The sequence below is a fragment of the Capra hircus genome, chromosome 15 (assembly GCF_001704415.2).
Source record: "Capra hircus breed San Clemente chromosome 15, ASM170441v1, whole genome shotgun sequence".
Lineage (NCBI taxonomy): Eukaryota > Metazoa > Chordata > Mammalia > Artiodactyla > Bovidae > Capra > Capra hircus.
In genome coordinates, this window is record NC_030822.1 from 53,206,840 (window position 1) to 53,228,236 (window position 21,397).

The 21,397-nt window shown below is 44.2% G+C and overlaps 1 protein-coding gene across 4 annotated transcripts in view; it reads right to left on the reverse strand.

Moving 5' to 3' along the window:
* Nucleotides 1-19,304, reverse strand: part of KMT2A (lysine methyltransferase 2A) — a 78,057-nt gene extending 58,753 nt beyond the window's left edge. For 2 of the 4 annotated variants that reach the window (XM_018059721.1, XM_018059720.1), the window contains exon 1: nt 18,846-19,304. In XM_018059721.1, the coding sequence (XP_017915210.1) occupies nt 18,846-19,277 (432 nt within the window). In that variant the 5' untranslated portion in view covers nt 19,278-19,304. Of the gene's footprint in view, nt 1-16,648; nt 16,748-18,845 lie in introns of all 4 variants that reach the window. The other 2 variants (XM_018059719.1, XM_018059722.1) reach the window with 2 other exon arrangements.

Genomic DNA, 21,397 nt, shown 5'->3' on the forward strand with positions numbered 1-21,397 from the left:
CAGCCTACCAGGCTCCTCCGTCCATGTGATTTTCCAGGCAAGAGTACATGGAACAAGGCTAATTTACAATAAATGGGATGGGGTAGTGGAGAGAAGTAGGAAATAAGATGCAGAGACTGATAAAAACTGATTTGGTTGGAAAGGGGCGTAGCCACAGCAGGGCCAAGATCAAAGACTAATGAATTATCAGAATCTTGTTAATTCTAGAATGGTATGGTTAAACCTGAAAAATTGAAAAATAGCATATTGAAAAGCAGAGACATTACTTTGCCAACAAAGTCTGTCTAGTCAAGGCTGTGGTTTTTCCTGTGGTCATGTATGGATGCAAGAGTTGGACTGTGAAGAGAGCTGAGCGCCGAAGAATTGATGCTTTCGAACTATGGTGTTGGAAAAGACTCCTGAGAGTCCCTTGGACTGCAAGGAGATCCAACCAGCCCATTCTAAAGGAGATCAGCCCTGGGTGTTCTTTGGAAGGAATGATGCTAAAGCTGAAACTCCAGTACTTTGGCCACCTCATGTGAAGAGTTGACTCATTGGAAAAGACCCTGATGCTGGGAGGGATTGGGGGCAGGAGGAAAAGGGGACGACAGAGGATGAGATGGCTGGATGGCATAACTGACTCGATGGACGTGACTTTGAGTGAACTCCAGGAGATGGTGATGGACAGGGAGGCCTGTGCTGTGATTCGTGGGGTCGCAAAGAGTCAGACACGACTAAGCGACTGAACTGAACTGATGGTCAAAATTCAGCCACTAAACAGCAGGAGCTACTTTTGAGTCTCAAATGTAGAAAAAGTGTAACTCTGAAATTTGTTTCTTCTGGATAGGATATTTTAAAATATACATATGAAATTAGAGTAGGAAAGAGACTGAATAAAGGGAGACCAGATAGCAGTCTACAGTTAAAATTCAAATGTCATTGGTATTCAGTCATTCCAGCAAGTATTATATTGTCAATAAACACTGTTTTAGACGCTAAAGACACACAGGTGAAGAACTGACCAAATTTCTGACCCATGAGAAAATAAATACTTAACAAGGAAATGAGGGCACTAAAGATTGATGAGGGGTTACCTGTGGGAGTTATTTTCACTTAGACGGTCAGGAAATGCTTTTCTAAAGTGATAGTTTACCAAAAACTGGCAAACTGTTGGTCACAGGCCAAATCTAGCTGCTATCTGGTTTGTTCAGTCCATGAACTAAGAATGGTTTTTTAACATTTTTTATATGGTTTAAAAAAAGGAAAGCCTTCCTCAGTGATCAATGCAAAGAAATAGAGGAAAACGATAGAATGGGAAAAGACTAAAGATCTATTCAACAAAATTAGAGATACCAAGGGAACATTTTATGCAAAGATGGGCACAATAAAGGACAGAAATGGTATGGACCTAATAGAACTAGAAGATATTAAGAAGAGGTGGCAAGAATACACAGAAGAACTATACAAAAAAGATCATGACCCAGATAATCACGATGGTGTGATCACTCACCTAGAGCCAGATATCCTGGAATGGGAAGTCAAGTGGGCCTTAGGAAGCATCGCGATGAACAAAGCTAGTAGAGGTGATGGAATTCCAGTTGAGCCATTTCAAGTCCTAAAAGACGATGCTGTGAAAGTGTTGCACTCAATATGCCAGCAAATTTGGAAAACTCAGCAGTGGCCACAGAACTGGACTGAAAGTTCAGTTTTCATTCTAATCCCAAAGAAAGGCAATGCCAAAGAATGCTCAAACTACCGCACAATTGCACTCATCTCACATGTTAGCAAAGTAATACTCAAAATCCTCCAAGCAAAATCCTCCAAGTATATGAACTGTGAACTTCCAGATGTTCAAGCTGGATTGAGAAAAGGCAGGAACCAGAGATCAAACTGCCAACATCCACTGGATCACCGAAAAAGCAGAAGTCCCAGAAAAACATCTAATTCTGCTTTATTGATTATGCCAAAGCCTTTGACTGTGTGGATCACAACAAACTGTGGAAAATTCTTCAAGAGATGGGAATACTAGACCACCTGACCTGCATTCTGAGAAATCTGTATGCAGGTCAAGAAGCAACAGTTAGAACTGGACATGGAACAACAGACTGATTCCAAATTGGGAAAGGAGTACGTCAAGGCTGTATACTGTCACCCTGGTTATTTAACTTATATGCAGAGTACATCATGAGAAACACTGGGCTGGAGGAAGCACAAGCTGGATTCAAGATGGCCGGGAGAAATATCAATAACCTCAGATATGTAGATGACATCACCCTTATGGCAGAAAGCGAAGAACTAAGAGCCTCTTGATGAAAGTTAAAGAGGAGAGTGAAAAAGTTGGCTTAAAACTCAACATTCAGAAAATGAAGACCATGGCATCTGGTCCCATCACTTCATGGCAAATAGATGGGAAACAGTGTCAGACTTTATTTTCTTGGGCTCCAGAATCACTGCAGATAGTGACTGTAGCCATGAAATTAAGAGACGCTTGCTCCTTGGAAGAAAAGTTATGACCAACCTAGACAGCTTATTAAAAAGCAGAGACATTACTTTGCCAGCAAAGGCCCGTCTAGTCAAAGCTATGGTTTTTCCAGTAGTCATGTATGAATGTGAAAGTTGGACTATAAAGAAAGCTGAGCGCTTAAGAATTGAAGCTTTTGAACTGTGGTGTTGGAGAAGACTCTTGAGAGTCCCCTGGACTGCAAGGAGATCCAACCAGTCCACCCTAAAGGAAATCAGTCCTGAATATTCATTGTAAAGACTGATGCTGAAGCTGAAACTCTAATATTTTGGCCACCTGATGCAAAGAACTGACTCATTTGAAAATACCCTGATGCTGGGAAAGATTGAAGGCAGGAGGAGAAGGGGACGAAGAGGATGAGATGGCTGGATGGCATCACCGACTCAATGGACATGAGTTTGAGTAAACTCTGGGAATTGGTGATGGACAGGGAGGCCTGGCGTGCTGCATGTAGTCCATGGATCACAAAGAGTTGGACACGACTGAGCAACTTAACTGAAGTGACTGATATGGTTAAAAAATCAGAAGAATCATGCACATGAAAATTATATGATATCCAAGTTTCATGGTGCACAAGTAAAAGTTTTATTGGCACACAGCCCCTTGTGTCAGTTTCTGTATCATCTACGGCTGTTCTTTAGACTACAACAGCAGAGGGGAGTCTGGCAACAGAGACCATTCAGCCCTTTGCAGAAAAACCTGGCTGAACCCTGGTTTAGACCTAAATGAGAAAAAGACGGAGATATAAAGATCCAGATGACACAGTTTTCTCGCTAGATAGCAGGTGCAAAGGCCTACAGACAACAACGAGCATGACATGGGTGACAGACCACAAGGCCAGTGGAGCAGTGGAGAGAGACAAGAGGAGGTGGTGCAGGAGAAGCAGACCGACCAGAGGCCAAATCACGTACAGCTTTGCAGAGCAGGAGAAGGAACCCGGATTTACACAAGCAGTTGGGAGAGGGAAGATGGGGAAGAGTCGGCCATAGGTTTGAAGGAGGGAACAGTAAGAATTGATGGATTTACATTTGGAATCCACAGTCACCAGAGTGAAGAACAAACTTTAGTGAGGTAAGAACAGGAGCAAGGAGATAAGGGAATAGTCCAGCCAGAAGATTGTAATGGCTAAGACTTCGTGTGCTGGAAGAATGCATGAGAGGAAGGTGCATTTAAGGTATTCTGAAGGTAATACAGATTTTCCTGATGGGTTATTTGGAATATGAATATAGGGAGACATCAAGGGTAACTCCTGTATGTTAGACTTGAGCAATTGGGTAAACAGCAGAATCATTTTGAAACAAGGAGAAAGGAGAAAAAGACTTTCTGGACATGGGAAGTGTAAGATACCCACGAGATATACAAGCACTTCAATGGATACCCATTTCCTTGTTGGGGAATAGTAGTGGCTACCGCAGTGGGTGGGCATGCTTAGCTGAGATAATGCCTGTGAAGCACTCCGAATACTGCCCGGCCTACCACAAACGCTCAGTAAATGCTAATCACGCTTATTCTTATTACGCAGATGGAGTGTCCAACAGGCAGCTGGAAATATAGGTCTGGGACTCCAAGAAGTAGTCAATGGTTAGAGACAAAGATTTAGGAGTCCTCTGCATACAGATAAGGCCTGGATGAGGTCATCTAGGAAAGTGCACAAAGAAGGTGGCCAAAGGCAGACTCCTAGATGACTCCAACATTCAGGTGAGTTAAGCAATGGAAGGAAGCCATAGAGAATACTGAAAATTAATAACTGATGTAAAAAAAAATAGATGTGTGGTGTGACAGAACGAAAGAAAGGCGTGTCTCAAGACAGGAGTGGTCAGCTGGTTCAAAAGGTGTCCAAAGTTGAACAGGAGGAGGACTGAGAAATTAGCTATTCGATCTGGCAAGAGATGCCCTTGAGGATTTTGATAAGAGCAATTTCACAGAGTCATGAGGATAAATAAAAGCCCAACAGCACAGGACGAGAAGTGGCTGACAGGTGAGAAAGTGGCACATGCAAATACACATCGCACTTTCAAGGAATTTTATTGTGAAAGGGAGCGGAAAATTGGATAGTGGCTGGGAAAGGATGTGGGGTCCATGGTTTTTTAAAAAAACTATTTAAATCAGTTAAACAGTTTTATATGTTGATGAGGCAGAAACTGCCATGGACGAGAGAGGAGGGGATAACTGCAGGAATGACCCTGAGTAGATGAGAGGGGATGAAATCCAGGGTAAAGTGGAGAGCGGCACTTCCTCAGCTGTAGAAGGCAATGAAAGATGTGCTAGTGATTGGGTGTGCGCACACTCACTCAGTCGTGTCTGACTCTTTGCAACCCCATGGACTGTTGCCCACCAGGCTCCTCTGTCCATAGAATTTTCCAGGCAGGAATATTGGAGTGGGTCGCATTTCCTACTTCAAGGGATCTTCCCAACCCAGGGACTGAACTCACATCCCTTGAGTCTCCTGAATTGGCAGGCAGATTCTTTACCACTTTACCACCTGGAAAGCCCATGTGCTTAAGTTCCCTTTTAAGAGGAAGGGGAAAGAAAGCTATTAAACACACTTGGTATAACTGACACTCAAGAATCAGTAAACAAAGACTACTACTTGAATTGCTCCCAGGAACAATTCTGTTAATATTAGCTTCGAGAGCTTCAACCTTCAAATGACCAATATCCAAAGTATCTTGCAAGGTATTATAATTTTAGTACTTACATTCATGCTATATTTGAAGCCAAGCTTGGTAAAGAGGAATTAAAAGTAAGTTTCATGAAGGAAGGGACTTATTCAGGGCTAATGCCCCAACACTTGGTCATCTGCCTGGTACATAAGACATTCTTAGAAAAATAGCTAAGATAGCTAAGTCTCTACCTCTTACTTTGTAGAGTGCTATGTTTATGAATGCCACTGGAGGAAGATAAGCCTCTTTACAAGCTGTTCATCATTTATAAAAGAAAACTATATAGTGACACTTGTGAATCATTTCCAAATGTGAGTTTAACAATAATTTGACTGAATTTATAAGAAAAAAGTATAAAATATTCAAGCATAGTCAAATACACAGATATCAGGAGATAAACTTATGCCAAGATGGTTTCTGAAATCCAACCAGTTGAGAGATGTATACAGTTATTGAACAGACATCATCATCTCTTGTCAACAAATTGGCAGTGGCAGGGCCAAGGCCAAATTCTCTCTGGCTCTTGGCGCATCAAAGAGAACTATGGCTGTTTGAATGCGTAACAGAAAGGAAGAGATTTCAACTGTTTTAAATATGTTCTCTGATACTGAACCCCCCAAAGTTATCTAGGATTAAAGAGTGCAGAGACAGTAATATACTGTCCCTCAGTAACAACAGTTGGTTAAGTTTTCACCTACGCAGGAATGAAACTGTTTTCAAATATTTAATTCAATTCTACCTAGCAATGTTACCTACAAAACACAAATGCTACCCACTTTGTAATTAGAGAAAGAACTGTCTCCTTATCCTCACTCCTTATCAACAGGAGCAAGAAGCAGAGATGCTCAAAACAGCACAAGAGACAGGTGAGCTCCACCCATCCTGCTCTGGAAAAAGAGGCAAACATAAAGCAGCTCAGCATCTTTGAAAAAAAGAAAAAAGGCAAAATGAACCCACTACATCAGATAGTAAGCTATACAGATTCTTGGCAATGCTCCAAATTACTTTGCAGAATCTTTAAAAACAAAACAAACAAAAAAGAAAAACCAAAACAGAACAAACAAAAATTAAAGACTTTCAGACTTCTAGGTTCCAAGTCTGAACTGGTTTGTCTACTTGCTGAAGTAGAAGAAATAAAGCCCACTTAACTGATAAACTGTAGACATTAAATTAATCAACACAATGACAAGGCTTCTTCTTTGTTTAACAGGGAAGTACCACAAAATGACTAGATCCACTTGAATAGCCTAGAAAAATTAAACAAACACACACCAACACTGTTTTCAGAGATGGTTCTTTTTATTACAAGAAGTTTTGGTCCTCCATAGGCCAACTTCCAATAGTTAACTTCATTTTGAGGTATATGTTCATTTAATTATAAATTTCTACTAGAGTATTTCATTTGTTTTTCTTCCAGCTTGTTGTTCTGATCTTGGTGCAAAAGTCAGATTGCATCTTTCCTTCTGGGCTGTCGAACGACCAACAGCAACTAAAGTAACACTGAGGAGTTCACAACTTTCTTTCCTCTAAAGGTAAATAGAGTTATCTCTACAAAGAGTCAGTTTTCTAAAGGAACAAAGTGAATTCGGACACCAAAGTCAACATTGTCTTTGGCAAAACAACAAAGCTACCAAGTCAGTCAACAGAATATGACCTAACATTTTTGAAGATTAATGTTCAGTGTATGAATCTGGAAATTTTGTGTTCTTACTATCTTAAAAAACCAACTGACTGACTTCTACATCATATTTGGAAGTTTATCGTCATATTCTGAGAAGCTCACTAAAGTTTATGTGGCATTAACTCACTAAAACAAAACAGTCCCTGGTATTTTATTACTCTAACACTGGAATCTCTCAAGGAGAATAGACAATCATGAGAAGTATTCTTTGCTTTTGTAATCTCTTGCTTTCTTAATTTATACCTGTATGATAAGCAACTAAAAGTTACAGAGAAAACTGTTGTTTAGTCACTATATATATCATCTCCGACTCTTTTGCAAACCCGTGGACTACAGTCCGCCAGGCTCTTCTGTCCATGGGATTTCCCAAGCAAGAATACTGGAGCAGGTTGCCATTTCCTTCTCCAGGAGATCTTCCCAACCCAGGGACTGAACCTAAGTCTCCGCATTAGCAGGCGGATTCCTACCGCTGAGCCACCAGGGAAACCCCACAGGAAAAGCAGGACTCTCTTATCTTTCCCAGTTTCTCAGATGGCACCAATTTTACAGCTCGGTAATCAAGCCACCATTCACTCTGCCACCACTTACAGAATCCCTGCAACAATCCAGCTTCACCTCTGAACTCCAGTCATTTTGAGATGGTCTGGTTAACAGTGGACAGCATTCTACATGAAACTTAGAAGCTACTCATTACATTGATATCACTTAAGGCCAGATAACCTTAAATAAACCTAGTATCAATTTACCTACAAGAAGGAGTTTATACACAATTCCGGTACTAAATTCCAAAGTCCTAAAGCTTCAGTAACCCACTCAAGGTTGTGGGACTAAAAGCTAGCAGGAAAAAGAGCTGGTGTTAATATCAGTTCTGCCCAGACTCTTGTTAATCTATATGAATAATCCCAATTCACAGTTTTCATTCTGACTGTGCCGGAAATGCTTTTTGCAACCCAACATATCTAAAAAGGTTTCATTCTGAGTAATGCAAGCCCTCCTCCCGGCCTCAAAAGCCAAGGGTCAGAGGCCTTTGTAATCCTCATTCACATGAAGCCAACCTTATTAGACTGGAAACGATACACAAAGCACTTGTTATAATGCATCCACAAGCGGTGATACCCTTAACAAGGAATATTCTGCAGCACATCTCTTTAGACTACAACTGAAAATGGATATAAAAGCTATAAATATTTGCTTCCTATATTGAGACCAGAACTACTATCTCCCCTAGTTTCTCGATTTTAAGATTTCCCTCTTAGCTCCATTTACCAAGTTTTTATTCTCCTATAAAACCACTATAAAATCATTTCATAAAGACCTTTCTCTAGAGCTTGCTACTGAAAGTTAATTATTGCCATAAACTGACAATTCAAATAAAATGCTTCTCAGGGAGCCAGTGAGACCCTAGGGGCCCTTGGGGAATATTAAAAAGTATAGAACATGATCCACACCCTCCAGGATCTGAATTTAAAAAAAAAAAACTGTTGATTCAGAGAGTGAGAAGGTAGCCTGAGAAGTCATTTTACACATATGTAAGACTGTACTTTAAAATTCACCTCCAGAAAAGATCATAAAATTAGTTCAGTAATCTTTTCACCATCATTATGAAAATAATCATTAGCATCAAGTTCTTTACACAACTATTCTTTGCTTCAATTTAAACCTATTTTTCTCTTATTTGAGCATCAGTGGAGCTGGAAAACAGCTGGTTACCATTCCTAATAATGGATCCATTCATGTTTTTTGAAGAGTTATTAAGTTGCCTCTTAACCTTTCATTCTCTCAACCTTTCCTCACAGGACTGACTTCCAATCATATAATCATCTTTTGAGTCTCCTCGGAACGGTCTCCAAGGTCTCCTCATCCCTTTTAAGTTGAGGAACCTAGAAATGGAAACAACACTCCAGTAAGGGGGTGACCAGTGCCAGCATTATCTATATAAAAGATGATACCACCCCATCCAGATTCCTCGACATCACCTCTAAAGCCCCGACCACTACTTTTACAAAAGTGTCCTTTGACGGCTCTTAGACTTTCTTCTGCTGTACTTAAGTTAGCTTCATAATTATCCTGCTAATAGTCTTGAACAACATAATACCTTAGGTAATATATCCTTACAAAGTATTTCTAGAAGTTATATGTATAACAAATTTTCAACTCAGCATTCACTGGTCACCTTCTAAATGAAAAGTCACCATTGTAAACAACATAAAACACAAATGATGACTCAGAAATGGTCCATGTCTTAAGGAAACCATAATCTAATGGGGGAAAGACAGACACAATCAAAAGTATATACAACAGAAAGTATCCCGGAGTGAATTCTTTAAGAGTAGGATAAAGAACACTAAGAAAACAGAAAAGGAAAAGCTGAATTTCAGATAGGAGCGGTATCTTGAAAGCTTCAGGAAGAGTGGGGTCTGAACTGAGCCATGAGAGATGAATAAGTCAGAGGCAGGTCAAGATGGGAAAATGCTTTAAGGCAAAGGAGAGGCATTAGCAAAGGTATAAAAGCAGGTACAAACACACTGTGGAGAACATCTAACAGACTGGTAGTTCAATATGGCTGAAGCACATTTAAGTGAAAATGTGTGTTCAGGAGATAATGTTCAAAATGTAGAAATGTAGGCCAGCTAGATTATGAAGGGCTGGGAATTTCAAATCTTATTTTACATTCAGTGAGAAGTCGCAGAGTTTTAGGAATAAAGTGACAGAATCAGATCTGTATTTAAGAAAACCACTGGCAACACTGTACATACAGTGAAAAAGCAGAGAGACCAGTTAGGAGATTATGATTATAATCCATGCAAAGGTAATGGAAATTTAAAGTAGGATGATAAAAACAGAAAAACAGGGACAGATTAAAGAAACACTACAACAGTATCACAGACAAGCCCCAGAAATTGACTGGATGCGGTGGGAAGAGAAAGGGACAGAAGGTAGCACAGTACAAAGAGCATGAATGAGCCTCCAGATGGTTACAGGTCTGGATTTGAATTCTAGCTCCATCACTTACAGGCTTCCCTGGCGGCTCAGCTGGTGAAGAATCCACCTCTAATGTGGGAGACCTGGGTTCCATCCCTGGGTTGGGAAGATCCCCTGGAGAAGGGAAAGACTACCCACTCCAGTATTCTGGCCCGGAGAATTCCATGGACTACATAGTCCATGGGGTCGCAGAGTCGGACACGACTGAACGATTTTCACTATCTGTCACTTACTAGCCACAAAACTTAAGGAAATCTATTTAACATGTCTGTACCTTGGTTTTTTCATCTGTAAAAAAAATAGTATATCAGGTATTTTAGCAAACCTATTTTTTAAGTGAGATAAAACTATATTTTTCCTCCTTAAGCATACTATCCTCTACGAATGACTCTTAAAGCTTAATTTATTTTTTGACTATTCTACTGTGGTTATTTTTATGTCTCAAGTTTAAGTTCCAGCCTACAACTTAGCATTTCCTCTGTAAATAAATTGTAGTTGCATTGATCTCCATAGGCCTAAACTTACTCTCCTTAAGCTGAAACTTGAGAACAAATGTCAAACAGTTACCAAGTATAGACTAATGAATCTGAACCTGGGGGCCAAGCCTCAGAGTTGTTTCAGGAAATCACCATGTACTCATACTTGAAAAGATAAGGAACACCAGTTATAGAGACCAAGAGTAGCAACCCCAATACAGCTGCCTTGGCCTGATAATTATGCAACTCATGAAGGCACTGCCTTCCTTGGTTACCTACCTGCCTATTTACTGTCTTGTTTTCTTTCCTCCCTTTTTGACTTATCTCTAATTATATTCTAGTTAGATACCAGTGGTACCCACTGTTAGCAAGATGTGTGGCTGGCTTCAGTTTGGTTCCACCTAGCTTAGTGATGAACTTGACACCGATACCAAAAGCAAGAACATTCTTAAATCAAGATTATAGCACTTTGAATAGATATATATGTACACACGCACACACATATATATATACCTCAAAGTAATAAGAACCTGTTATCTCGGTGGGAAAAGAAGCACTCCTGTCCTTTAAATCTGAGTCCTAATAATAATTAAAGATTGCTATGTACCAGGCAAAGTGCTAAATACTTTGCATGCATAATAATTTCAACTAAGCCTCACAATAATCTTATGAAGCACAATTACCACTAATTTACAAATGAAAAAACTGAAGCATGGAGAGGTTAAGAAAGTTTTCCAAAGTCATTCAGCTACTAAATGGCTGAGCCAAGATTTGAACCCAGCCGGTCTAAATCCAGAGCTCATGGTCTTAATAGATCCTAATTACTGTGCTATACTATCTCACACTATTACAGATTAGATAATAAGATTCTACCTTTCCTTGTAAAGGTATTTATACATGCATGAATAAAAAATCCTTGCTGGAGAGATTACAAAAGGATTTCCTCATTAACTAAGCTTAAAGAGATGCTATCCACATGGTTTTACTGCTTATAATTAAAGGCAATAATCTAGGGACAATGTTGTATGTTTGTGTTTGATCTAAAAAATCAGTCAATAATCATGGATGGACAGAGGATGAATACAAGCATGTGTAAATATTTATTCCTCGAGGTGTAGATATTTATTACAGATATGTGTGATTAACTACTCCCCAGTTTTTAGAACTGAGAGAGTACAAAGGAGAGCTTCATTTTAAAAAGTTTCTCTAAAAACACTCCTTACAAGTAATATTATTCCCCTAATTCAAGACAGAAAGCCACAATTACTTTGATGCTGTAAAATGAGAATGAAACAATGATGCTTCAGCAAAGTGTGGATCGTAAGGGTTCGATCTCTCTGAAACAGTCCAAACGTTAGAAAAGTTCATAGCTCTTACTGATGAAAGGCATCAAAACGTCTACACTCAAATATTCCAACCAAACACAAAAAAAGAAATGCAAGAAAACAGATAAAATATATGGGGAAAAAACTCCAACTCCAGAAATAAATGCCAGTTGAATAGATCCTACCCACTGGTGCCACACAAGGCACTGCTGTAACGATAATTAAAGGTAAAATAGCTGGGGAAATCCCTTCAGTCTATTTGTCAAATAGAAAAACAACTACTCATTTCAAAGAAAAGGGGAATTTTCATACACAGCACAGAAAACTGCCAACTAACTCTTACATTTATATCTTTAACTGTTTCCTTAAAACTAAAACACATCAGAATAGTTATATTCAACATCTAAAAAGTTAAACCAAGTTTGGCCTCTAAGAAGTTTCATACTAAGCTTACAAGAGGATTTATATCATCCAAAACAACTACAATAAAATCCACACAACAGAATTCTTTCAAATATCTTGGTTTTTAGAAGCAAATGCCTGGCAGTGCCTCCAACCTTCTCCTGGTTGGCGTCCCCTGGAGTGTAACCTGACAAGGTACAAAGCTCATTGAAATATTTAACAGTGGTGGTATGGATTTCTTTGGATAGGTCAAGAAAAGCAGCTCATCCTTTTTAAAAACGTAAAGAACCATTTTATGGGATGTCATTCCCTCAGTCCAAGTCCCTGTATTTCCTCAGGGCTTTCTCAGAGAACTTATTGAGGGGGAAAATGAAAAGGCTAACAAAAGGACCCCTTTTCTCTCCCTATTCCCAACATAATCCATCTCAGCCACAGGGCCAGTTGCATCCACACTGTCATAAATGCCAGCAATTAGAGAATTAGGCCATAAAACCACCCACTCAGGTATAAGAGCACAGGCCTCCAGCTTTATTTCATGCATGCCATAAAGATCCCGGACTTCCTTCTTTCAGGCCTTCTTCACAACCAAGGAAATGACAATAACAACAACAAAAAAGTCGCCCTTTGTCCGTCTTATGCCGATGTGATCAATGAAACCATCTGGATCCAGGTGAAGGAGTCAAGATTTCTTTTTCTTAATAAAGACTGCAGTTCCTCTAACATGCCACATATAAAGGACTGTATTGTGAGCACTTACACAGTGGGAACGAGAGTAAAACTACATTCTCCAGAAAAATTACTTTCCCTTATTCTGAAACTACTCTAGAAGCCTAGACAATTCCTGATCTTCTCAAGAAATACTGGAGACTCACAAGAGCATTCTTAATTAACTCAGCAATTTTGAGACCCTCCGGAAATCTTTTCTAATCAAAAAAGCTAATTCAAATATCAAAGTTAACTCCATGTTTTAAAATCTGATACAGTGGGCTTCCCTGGTAGTCTAGTGGTTAAGACGCGGAGCTCCCAATGCAGGGGGTCTGGCTTCGATCCCTGGTCAGGGAACTAGATCCCACATGCAGTAACCAAGAATCCCATGTGCTGCAACTAAGACTCGGAGCAGCCAAATAAATAAATAAGTATTTTTTTAAAAATCTGATACAATTTAATCGATCATTTCGTTTGATTGATCATCTTCGAAACCACAGAAAGCCCAAGTCCGTGACTTACTCCATAAGATTTTGCTCATCAAGCTTTAAACCAGTGTAGTTAAGACCCAAACAAATATTTTTAATAGTAAACTCTTTAGCTTCCTCCTTCCCCCTAGTGCCTACAGGGTTAAGAATCTGACTTAAATGTAGGTATCACATGTCAGACTCATTAGTAATTTAACCTTTCTTAATTCCTGAAAATAATATATGCAAACAAAAAAAGGTCCCATCCCAGCAATCCAAGAATAAATTCCTCCCAAAGTAGTGACAGTCACAAAGCTTCTCCCAGTCTCATAGGTCTCCGCCGCTGAGCTCTCCACCTTGGCAGAGGAAGAATGGAAAGAGACAAGATGTTCACAAAAGGCCTGACTGAAGGCCTTCAGTTAAGTGCTAGGAGGAAGCTGAAGTTCTGTGCCAACACTAGTGGAATGTGGGCAGGCACAAAGAGATCTTAATTAGGAGACCTACAATTAAAACAGTGAGTCTCCAAAGGAGAGAGAGGCAGTGCAGTCTGTTATGCCTCAGAGCAAGCATAGCAGGGCTACCCACCCCCTTTAGCCACAGGGCAAGGAAGGCAGTGGGTAGTAAGCCTGCACAGCTAGCTGCTCTGTGGAAGGCCGGATACCAGGTGAGTAGACATGGGAGGGGAGTCAAGATGAGTGTTTTCTCAACTTCCAATCAAGATCAATCACTATTTTGTGACCCAACAATTTCCTACAAGAGCAAGTGCCTTAAGATAATTAGTTGGAAAGCAAAGGTGGAGACAAGTGATATGCCTTTCAGTGAGAGGTGAAGAAAAGTTCTAAAGATTGCATTTGGGATGCTCAGTAAAAACCAGAATGTTTCTGAGCCTATTAACAACTACTCCCTGCAATGTGGGCACCATCACTTTGGACTTATAAATACATTAGTGTCTTGGATTTTTTTTTTCCATTTAAAAGCTCATATACCTAAGGGAATATACGACCTAGAGTGAAAATAACTTCTTTTTGGACAGTCAAGAATCAACAATACTGAAAACATAGAAACAAATTTAGCCAAACAAGAGGGTGTCTAAATATCAGATAAGTTATACTCAAAATTGTATCTTCACTTTTCTCATAAATGAAATTGGTCAACTTCAGCTAAGAACTTTTCCCATAGAGTTCTTACATCTTGTCCATACAAAGAAAACTTTCCTACCGAGTTCAAATTTCTCTTCCCAATAATTATGGCAGTTAAATGGGCTAATGTACACTCTGATATTAAAAATTACCAAACAGGTTCACTGACTCTGACTCTTAAAAAAAATTAAGAATAAGTTCTGACCTGAGCAAATAATTAATATAACAGAAAGGAATGAGAATACTGGAGCAGAAAAGATTCCTTAACTGACATGTGGCCCAACCTTCTCATTTTACAGGTCGGAAGTTTCAGGTTAAAAGTGAAATTGTCCAGACTGGTGAGTGAAAGAGATGAGCACGAGGACTCATGTCACATCTACCGACTTCTACTCGGAGGGGTTTCTTCTAGCCTACTTGTTCTCTGCTTCATTTTCCTTCTGCCCAGCTCAGGATTAGCTGTGAGGGCAAGGAAAGAGCAACTCCCACTCTTGGCACATATACCCAGAGACCATTAAAAAAAAAATCACAGATGCTCTCCTACTCCACAACTACATCTTTTCTAATCCCCACTCAAGAGCCCACCTGGGGCTACCTGAACTAAACTGCCATTCATTTCAAGCATAAAGACAAATACATAACAATGTTGTGATTCAGTTTCCATTTATAGCTAATCAAAGTCTGCCACGTTCAATCAGAATGGAAATACTGCTTTTAACCTTTTGTGAGGTGGTATGAACAGTAACTGGAGTATGAAAGTAATAAGCAAAGACTACATGCTGATAAGACCATTCAGGGATTCATATTAAAACAGTCCCAATTCTAATCAACAGAGAGAATGCTGAACTATGTATATTTAGATGGCAGACTAGACTCACATAAACCCCACCTGAGACAATCCTCAAAAAGTAGGACCCTGACACCATGCAGGGCAGAGGGAAGCAAAAAAGCAGACCGCTGTGATTTCTTACAGTGCACAATCAAATAAAACTCAAATTAATTCTACTTCACAATTGTCACAAAGAAAGCCCCAACAGGAGACCAGCAACACTTATGTAGATTTTTAAAAAATATAATCCCATCTGACAGAATTTGGCCATGAAGAACTCTTACATGTAGTTATTACTCAGAGAGAGATGTAATCCCAAGGGAAGTTCAGAATGTGTGGCAGTAAGGGACAAACCTTCTGCAGCTAAAGCAGCTGAAGGCGGGAACTGACCTGGAAGTTCTGTCATCTTTCAACCACTTGAACTTAGCAGTTCAATAAGTACGCTTTTGTTATGGAGAAATTATAGTCATTATTCACTTAAAGCAAACCAGAATATAAAGAGGCCAGAATCATTCTGGATCACAAACCACGCCTTCAAGAACCAGACAAGGCTTGATACAGATCTGTGAGCAACTTCTGAGAAACAACCTTTAGAACTCCGTGTTAGCCCAGGGAAACCCTAAACCTCCTTTTTGGAACTTTTATCATTGATTTGTAAGACTCTCTAACAAAACTCTTGGTTTCTACACTGAAAACAACCAGGTCCAAGGATGTAATCACTATGGTTTAGTACTAAACCATACCATGGGTGAGTACTCATGAACATATACCATTAACCCATCCTAGATTAGCTCAAACTACCACATGAAAGGCTTACCAATGGAACAACAGTTCATTCTAGCTGAATTCAGAAAAAATACTTAAGTTTAACATAAGGAGTCAACCATTCTTCTCCTACTGAAGTAGCAACTACTGTTCACGCAAAAGTCTTAAAGAAAAAAAAAATTAATATGCTCTTAGTTGAAATTACTGTAACTCCTTGACAGGCTTTACACTATATACTAATACTAAACAAAATAATGCCAGTGGATAAGAAAATGTTAGCACCTGATTAAAACTTTAAAGGTGACTTATCAAAGACCAACAGATAAAATATTCTGGTGCCCAGACATTAGGTCCCTGAATCCAGGTGGCTCTCTTTCTAACCAGTCTCTTGGAAAGCTATGATTGGAAGCTGTCAGCATAAAACTTTGCTTTTGAATATGTGATAACATTTGGAATGTGAACAAGTACTTGGTCCTTCAATACAAAATATACAAGCATGCTAAACAAGAAGAAAATGCTTCTCAGGATCCCCTTAAAAATAGACTAACTTCTCCTAATAGAGATGTTCTTATTATACTCAAGTATACATGGGCTAAAATTCTACATATAACCAGGCAAGTCTCAGTTTTGAAAATAAGCAGGTAAATGAAATGTCAGTAAGTCTATTTATTTATTTTTTTTGCTGCTGTATCTTTTAAAAAAACAAAATCAACTCACATTTAAGCACCAACTCCATGCAAGTAACCTGAACGGTTCAGTCTTTTTGTCATGTATGAGGCCTTTGGTTCTCCAACTACATGGGATCTGTGTTGTTAGCTTAAAAAATACAGAATTGGCCTTTCAAAAAAAAATAATAATCTACAGCAACCAATAAATAGTCTCAAACAACCCTGCTGACTGCAGCTGCCTTCTGAAGGCTGGGAAAAGGAGGTGGAGAGAGAGCAGAGAGAGGCAGGGAAGAGGGACGCAGCAGCTAGCTACAGAGCAAGGAACACGCCCCCATCATGTCCTCCTTGCTCTGTCAGAAGGCGGGTTGTTGTCAGTCTCCTCATCATGCTGCCTTAGAAACGATTTAAAAAAGGAGGCAGGAAGACTAACAACTAAAAAATGCCAGCTCCTTGAAAGGAGGGGCCAGGGTCCCTGGGATCTCCTCCCTCCCCTTCTTCCCAGGATCTTTCTGTAGATCTAAAGGGGTGCGGGGCACAATAGGGGACCAGGGGTTTGCCCAGGATATTTTGTGTGCACCGACGGCAGAGCACGCAGGAAACGGCTCGTTGTTATCTTTCCCTTTCTGTTTCAATCAAGAGCACTCCAGAGCAGCAACCCCCTACCCACTCGGCTTCAGCCCCAAGCAGCTGCTCTTCCTCCTTCTAGCACCCCCCTCTATGCCATTCTGCCCCTTCCCCTCCAATTCAAACTCCCCCTTCTGCACCCAATGGAAAACAAATGCGCAACGCCACTGGCTGAACCTGAACTCAACTTCCCTTCCCAGGGCAACTTTCCTTTTGGCTTAAGGGGGCCAAATAATGCCTATCAAAGCCTCCCCGTTCTCCTCCCGGTACTAATGGGGAAGGAGCAAAGCTCGAGACCCTTCATCCTCCCTGGGTCCCCCTTAAAACAAATCAGAGAGAGAGCCCTAACTCCTTCTAAGGAATAACTTTGCTTCATAAGCTCTTCATAACCCTCTTTCTCTCCACCAGAAGCAGCCACCAGTAAAACTGTCCCTTATCTACTCTCCTCACCCCAACCCTGCTTCCCCCACCCCTTCTAAGCCCCAGGATTGGCCTAGGAAAAGGTGGATCAATAATGAAATGACGGAGAAAAGAAGGGCGGGAGGGAGCTAGGGCTAGAGACTGCGTGCTCTCAGGCACAGTGGGTGGGGTAGGAGAGCAGCAGCTGCTTCCCCTGGGAGGATGCTGCCCAAGTCCCCCACAAACACCTCCCCTCACGGGGGCCCCCTTCCCCAGAGCTGGAGGGGAAAGCCTGCCTCCTCTCCAGGAGAAATGGTGGAGAGCTGCTCTTCTCTGAGCCTGAGGGACAGTGGACTATTTTCCCCCCGCAAAGATGCCACTAACCCTTCATTCTAAAGGAGGGAAAGGGTGGAGTGAAGGTAGTGTAAGCCCCTGCTACCCGTAGGCTGGAATCTGCAGCTCTGTAAGATGGGGGAAAACAGACTGCTGTACGAAGAGATCACCGTTATCTTCAGAGGGAAAGGAGGCGAAGGGAGAAAGGTGGAGAAGAAAGTAGCTTTTTCCTGGTGGGGTAGGGCGGGATGACGGGAGGACCTCTCTGCTGAGGGTGGGGGGAAGGGGCGCGGGTGGAGGTGAAGGAAGGGGGAGTGGCTGCTGGTGTAGGAACCTGGCCCGGGGACAGGGCGAGGGTTCACCAGGTCTTCCGAAGCAAGGTGCTGGAAGGGACACCGATCCCCAAGGGTGGGAGAAGAACGTGGCTTTGGATGAGGCCATCACCCGAGAGATGCCCGAGAGGAAAACTGCCCCAGGAGTAAAACATCTGCCCAGAGAGGGAGGCGGGGATGTGGCGGGATCAAGTCTCTAGGAAGGGAGGGAGGGAGGAATCTTGCTCGGATGAGGTAATCTGTGAAAGGGAGGAGGGGTTCAGTCCCGGGATGGGAAACCCGGGAGAGGGGTCTGTGCCAAAGGATTTGGGGAAGGGTCAGGGCAAGGAGGGTCGGGGGCAAAGGCCCTCGGCCAGATGGGTCCGAACCCCGGGGTGGGGGCGCCTTGGGGTCTGCACCCCAGTATGGGGGACCCGAGATGGGAGGGCCGTCTGCCCCGGGTCAGGGACCCAGGGATGGTCCCCGAATTGGGATGCTCCACAATCCCGGATGGGGGAGGGGAGGGGGGCTCCGCAGAGGGTCGAGACCCCGGGCCTGGGGGGTTCCTCGCCCCCTTACCTCTCCGCTGCCGCCTCCCCCGCCGCTCTCCCCAAACACAGCCCGGAACCGGCGCAGGTTGGTGCCGATGGCGGCCGAGACCTGCAGCGCCGCGTCGAAGCCCGGGCCCACCCGGAGCAGGGCCGGCCCGGAGGAGGCTGAGGACGATGACGAAGACGAAGACGAGGCGGACGACGAGGAGGCTGCTGAGGCGGCGGCCGCTCCCCCTGGAACCCCGGCCCCGCCGCTTCCCGCCGCCGCCGCCGCGGCCGCCACAGCCGGGGGGGAGGGGGGCGCCCCGGGGCCGCCGCCGCCGACCGGAGGCCCGGGGGGAAGCAGCAGGGCCGGGACGCGTTGCCGCGGGGCGCCCCCTAGGCCCCGGCGCCCCCCGCCGCCGCCGCCCCCGGTGGTCCCGGGTCGGGCGGGGAAGCGCCACCGACAGCTGTGCGCCATGTTCGCCCCGTGAAGTGAAGCAGCGAGAGGGAGAGGCGACAACACAGGGGGGCGGGGAGGCGGAGGGGGGGGGCCGCGGGCCCCGGAACCTGCCTGGGCCGCCCGGCGCCGCCCGGCCGCCAGCAGGCCGCCGCCGCTATGCCGAGCGCCGGGCCGCGCCAGCCGGCCCAGCGAGCTGTATAGCGGGCTCAGGCCCGCCCTGCCGACGCCGGGCCGCCGCTACGCCATCCCGAGGCCCGGGCCGCAGCCTGCCGCCCGCCCGCCCGCCCCGCAACCTGGATAACTGCGTGCCCCGCCCTCCGGGAGCGGCAGACTCGGGAGAAGGCGGGGGGAAGGAAGCCCAGGAGCCCGACGCCGAGCGCGGGTTCCGGGGAGAGGGGGAGGGGCGAGGGCTACGGGGAGGATGGAGGCGGAGGGAGCCCCACCGCCCGCAGCCTCGAGAGCCGAGAGGCCGATTACACACGTTCCCGGGATGCGCTGGGAATCGAACCGCCCGCGAGAGCCGCTTCCAGTCTAACGCGGCTGCCGGGTCGGGGACGAGTGCGCCTTCTCCGCCTCGAGGCACGGATGCGAGATGGGTTAGCCCGGATTTAACACTTCTAGAATAAAAGAGCCCTTATTGTGCTACAGGCAAGACGGAATTGTTGCCCAGTTTACTCTATGCAAAATAGGAAGGCCCTCAATGAATGCGCTTTAAAAAATAAAAAAAAAAATTTTAAAGAGCCCCTCCCATTTTCATGCTGGAGCTCTCTCCAAAATGCGTACACCAAGTGGTTCGGGCTCTAGCCACCTCCTCTTCCTACTGTGCACTCGGGGATGGGGAACGTCTGGTTTTGGTGCCTTTCTGCAGAGAGTTGGACTGTTTCTCCCGCTCGGGCACTGGGGCCCCGGCGTGCTCCGCTAACGAGGCGGCGTTACAACGAAGCTGAAACTGGGTGGCTAACGGGGCCTGGAGGGAAGAGGCGGGCAAAAGCGCCCCCGCCCCTTCTTCCTCCGTTCTCTGCCTGCCGCTGCATGCAAAGCAGACCCTAATATATGCACGCGGAGGGAGGGGGGCTCGCGAGCACGTTTCTGATTAAGAGAGGGGGAGGAGAAGAGCGTTGGGCATTATGATACACTGGGTGGAAAGGGGCCCGCCGGCGGCGAGCTCTAGGCGCGGGGTTAGTGGGCAGAGGGGGGAGGGGGAAGAAGGAGGGTTAGGGCGGGGGATGCATATCCACCCCGTTTACTTTATTGCGGGAAAGAGGGGAGGGCGCCTCAAGCTAGGCGTTAGAAGCCTGCGAGGCTGGGAAAGCACAGAAGGGAGGGAGGGGTTTGTACTGGGAGAACTTGAGTTGGCTGAGGCTAGGGGATCGATACACAGCCTGCAGGCCCCGGGGCAGCCTCCATCCAACCCCCCCCCCCCACAACCCCCCGGCCGAGGTGGAGTTCGCTGGAAGGTCACGCAGCCTTCGCGGACTCCCGCACCCGTAAGGCGCCCGGCCAGTAATATAACAGCCTGGGGCGGTGAATTTGGGGAGGAGGGGGAGGGTCGTGGTGAGCAGGTTGCAATCAGCTCTGGCCCTCTGGAGGGTGCTCTGCACGCCTCCAGAGAAGGTCCACGGCCTCCTGGTGCTGAAAACCTACGTCCCTCCACCCGCGAAACGTTTGTGCTGAGCGAACGATGGGGTGGGGGCCTAGAAGAGCGGAGAAAGGGAGGAGACACAGGCAAGCTTCAACTCCCCCAACTCGTCCCGGATCGATCGTGGTTCCAACCGCGCAGGATGGAGCCCAGATGGTTTGCAAAGCGCACACACACAGAGCGCACACACAGAACCAGATTCCGTTGTTACATCGCGTGGTTTACTAGGTGCAAAAAGGGTGGGAGTAGGGGAAGAGTCTCTTAAACGGCAGCCCCAGGACTCTGCTAAAGGACATAGACACCCCATTGTGGACTGTTTCTCCATTGCAATATATTTAGCGTTAGGCGCTGGGGGTTTTGCTTCAGTATCGCTGCTCTGATCAGTTACAGATTGGCGACCACGTGGATTCCCGCAAGCATCCTGATTTGTTCCCCCTCTCACTCTCTCTCGCTTATTTTTCTTTTGTATTTGCCGCCCCCCTTCTTTAATATGCATAAC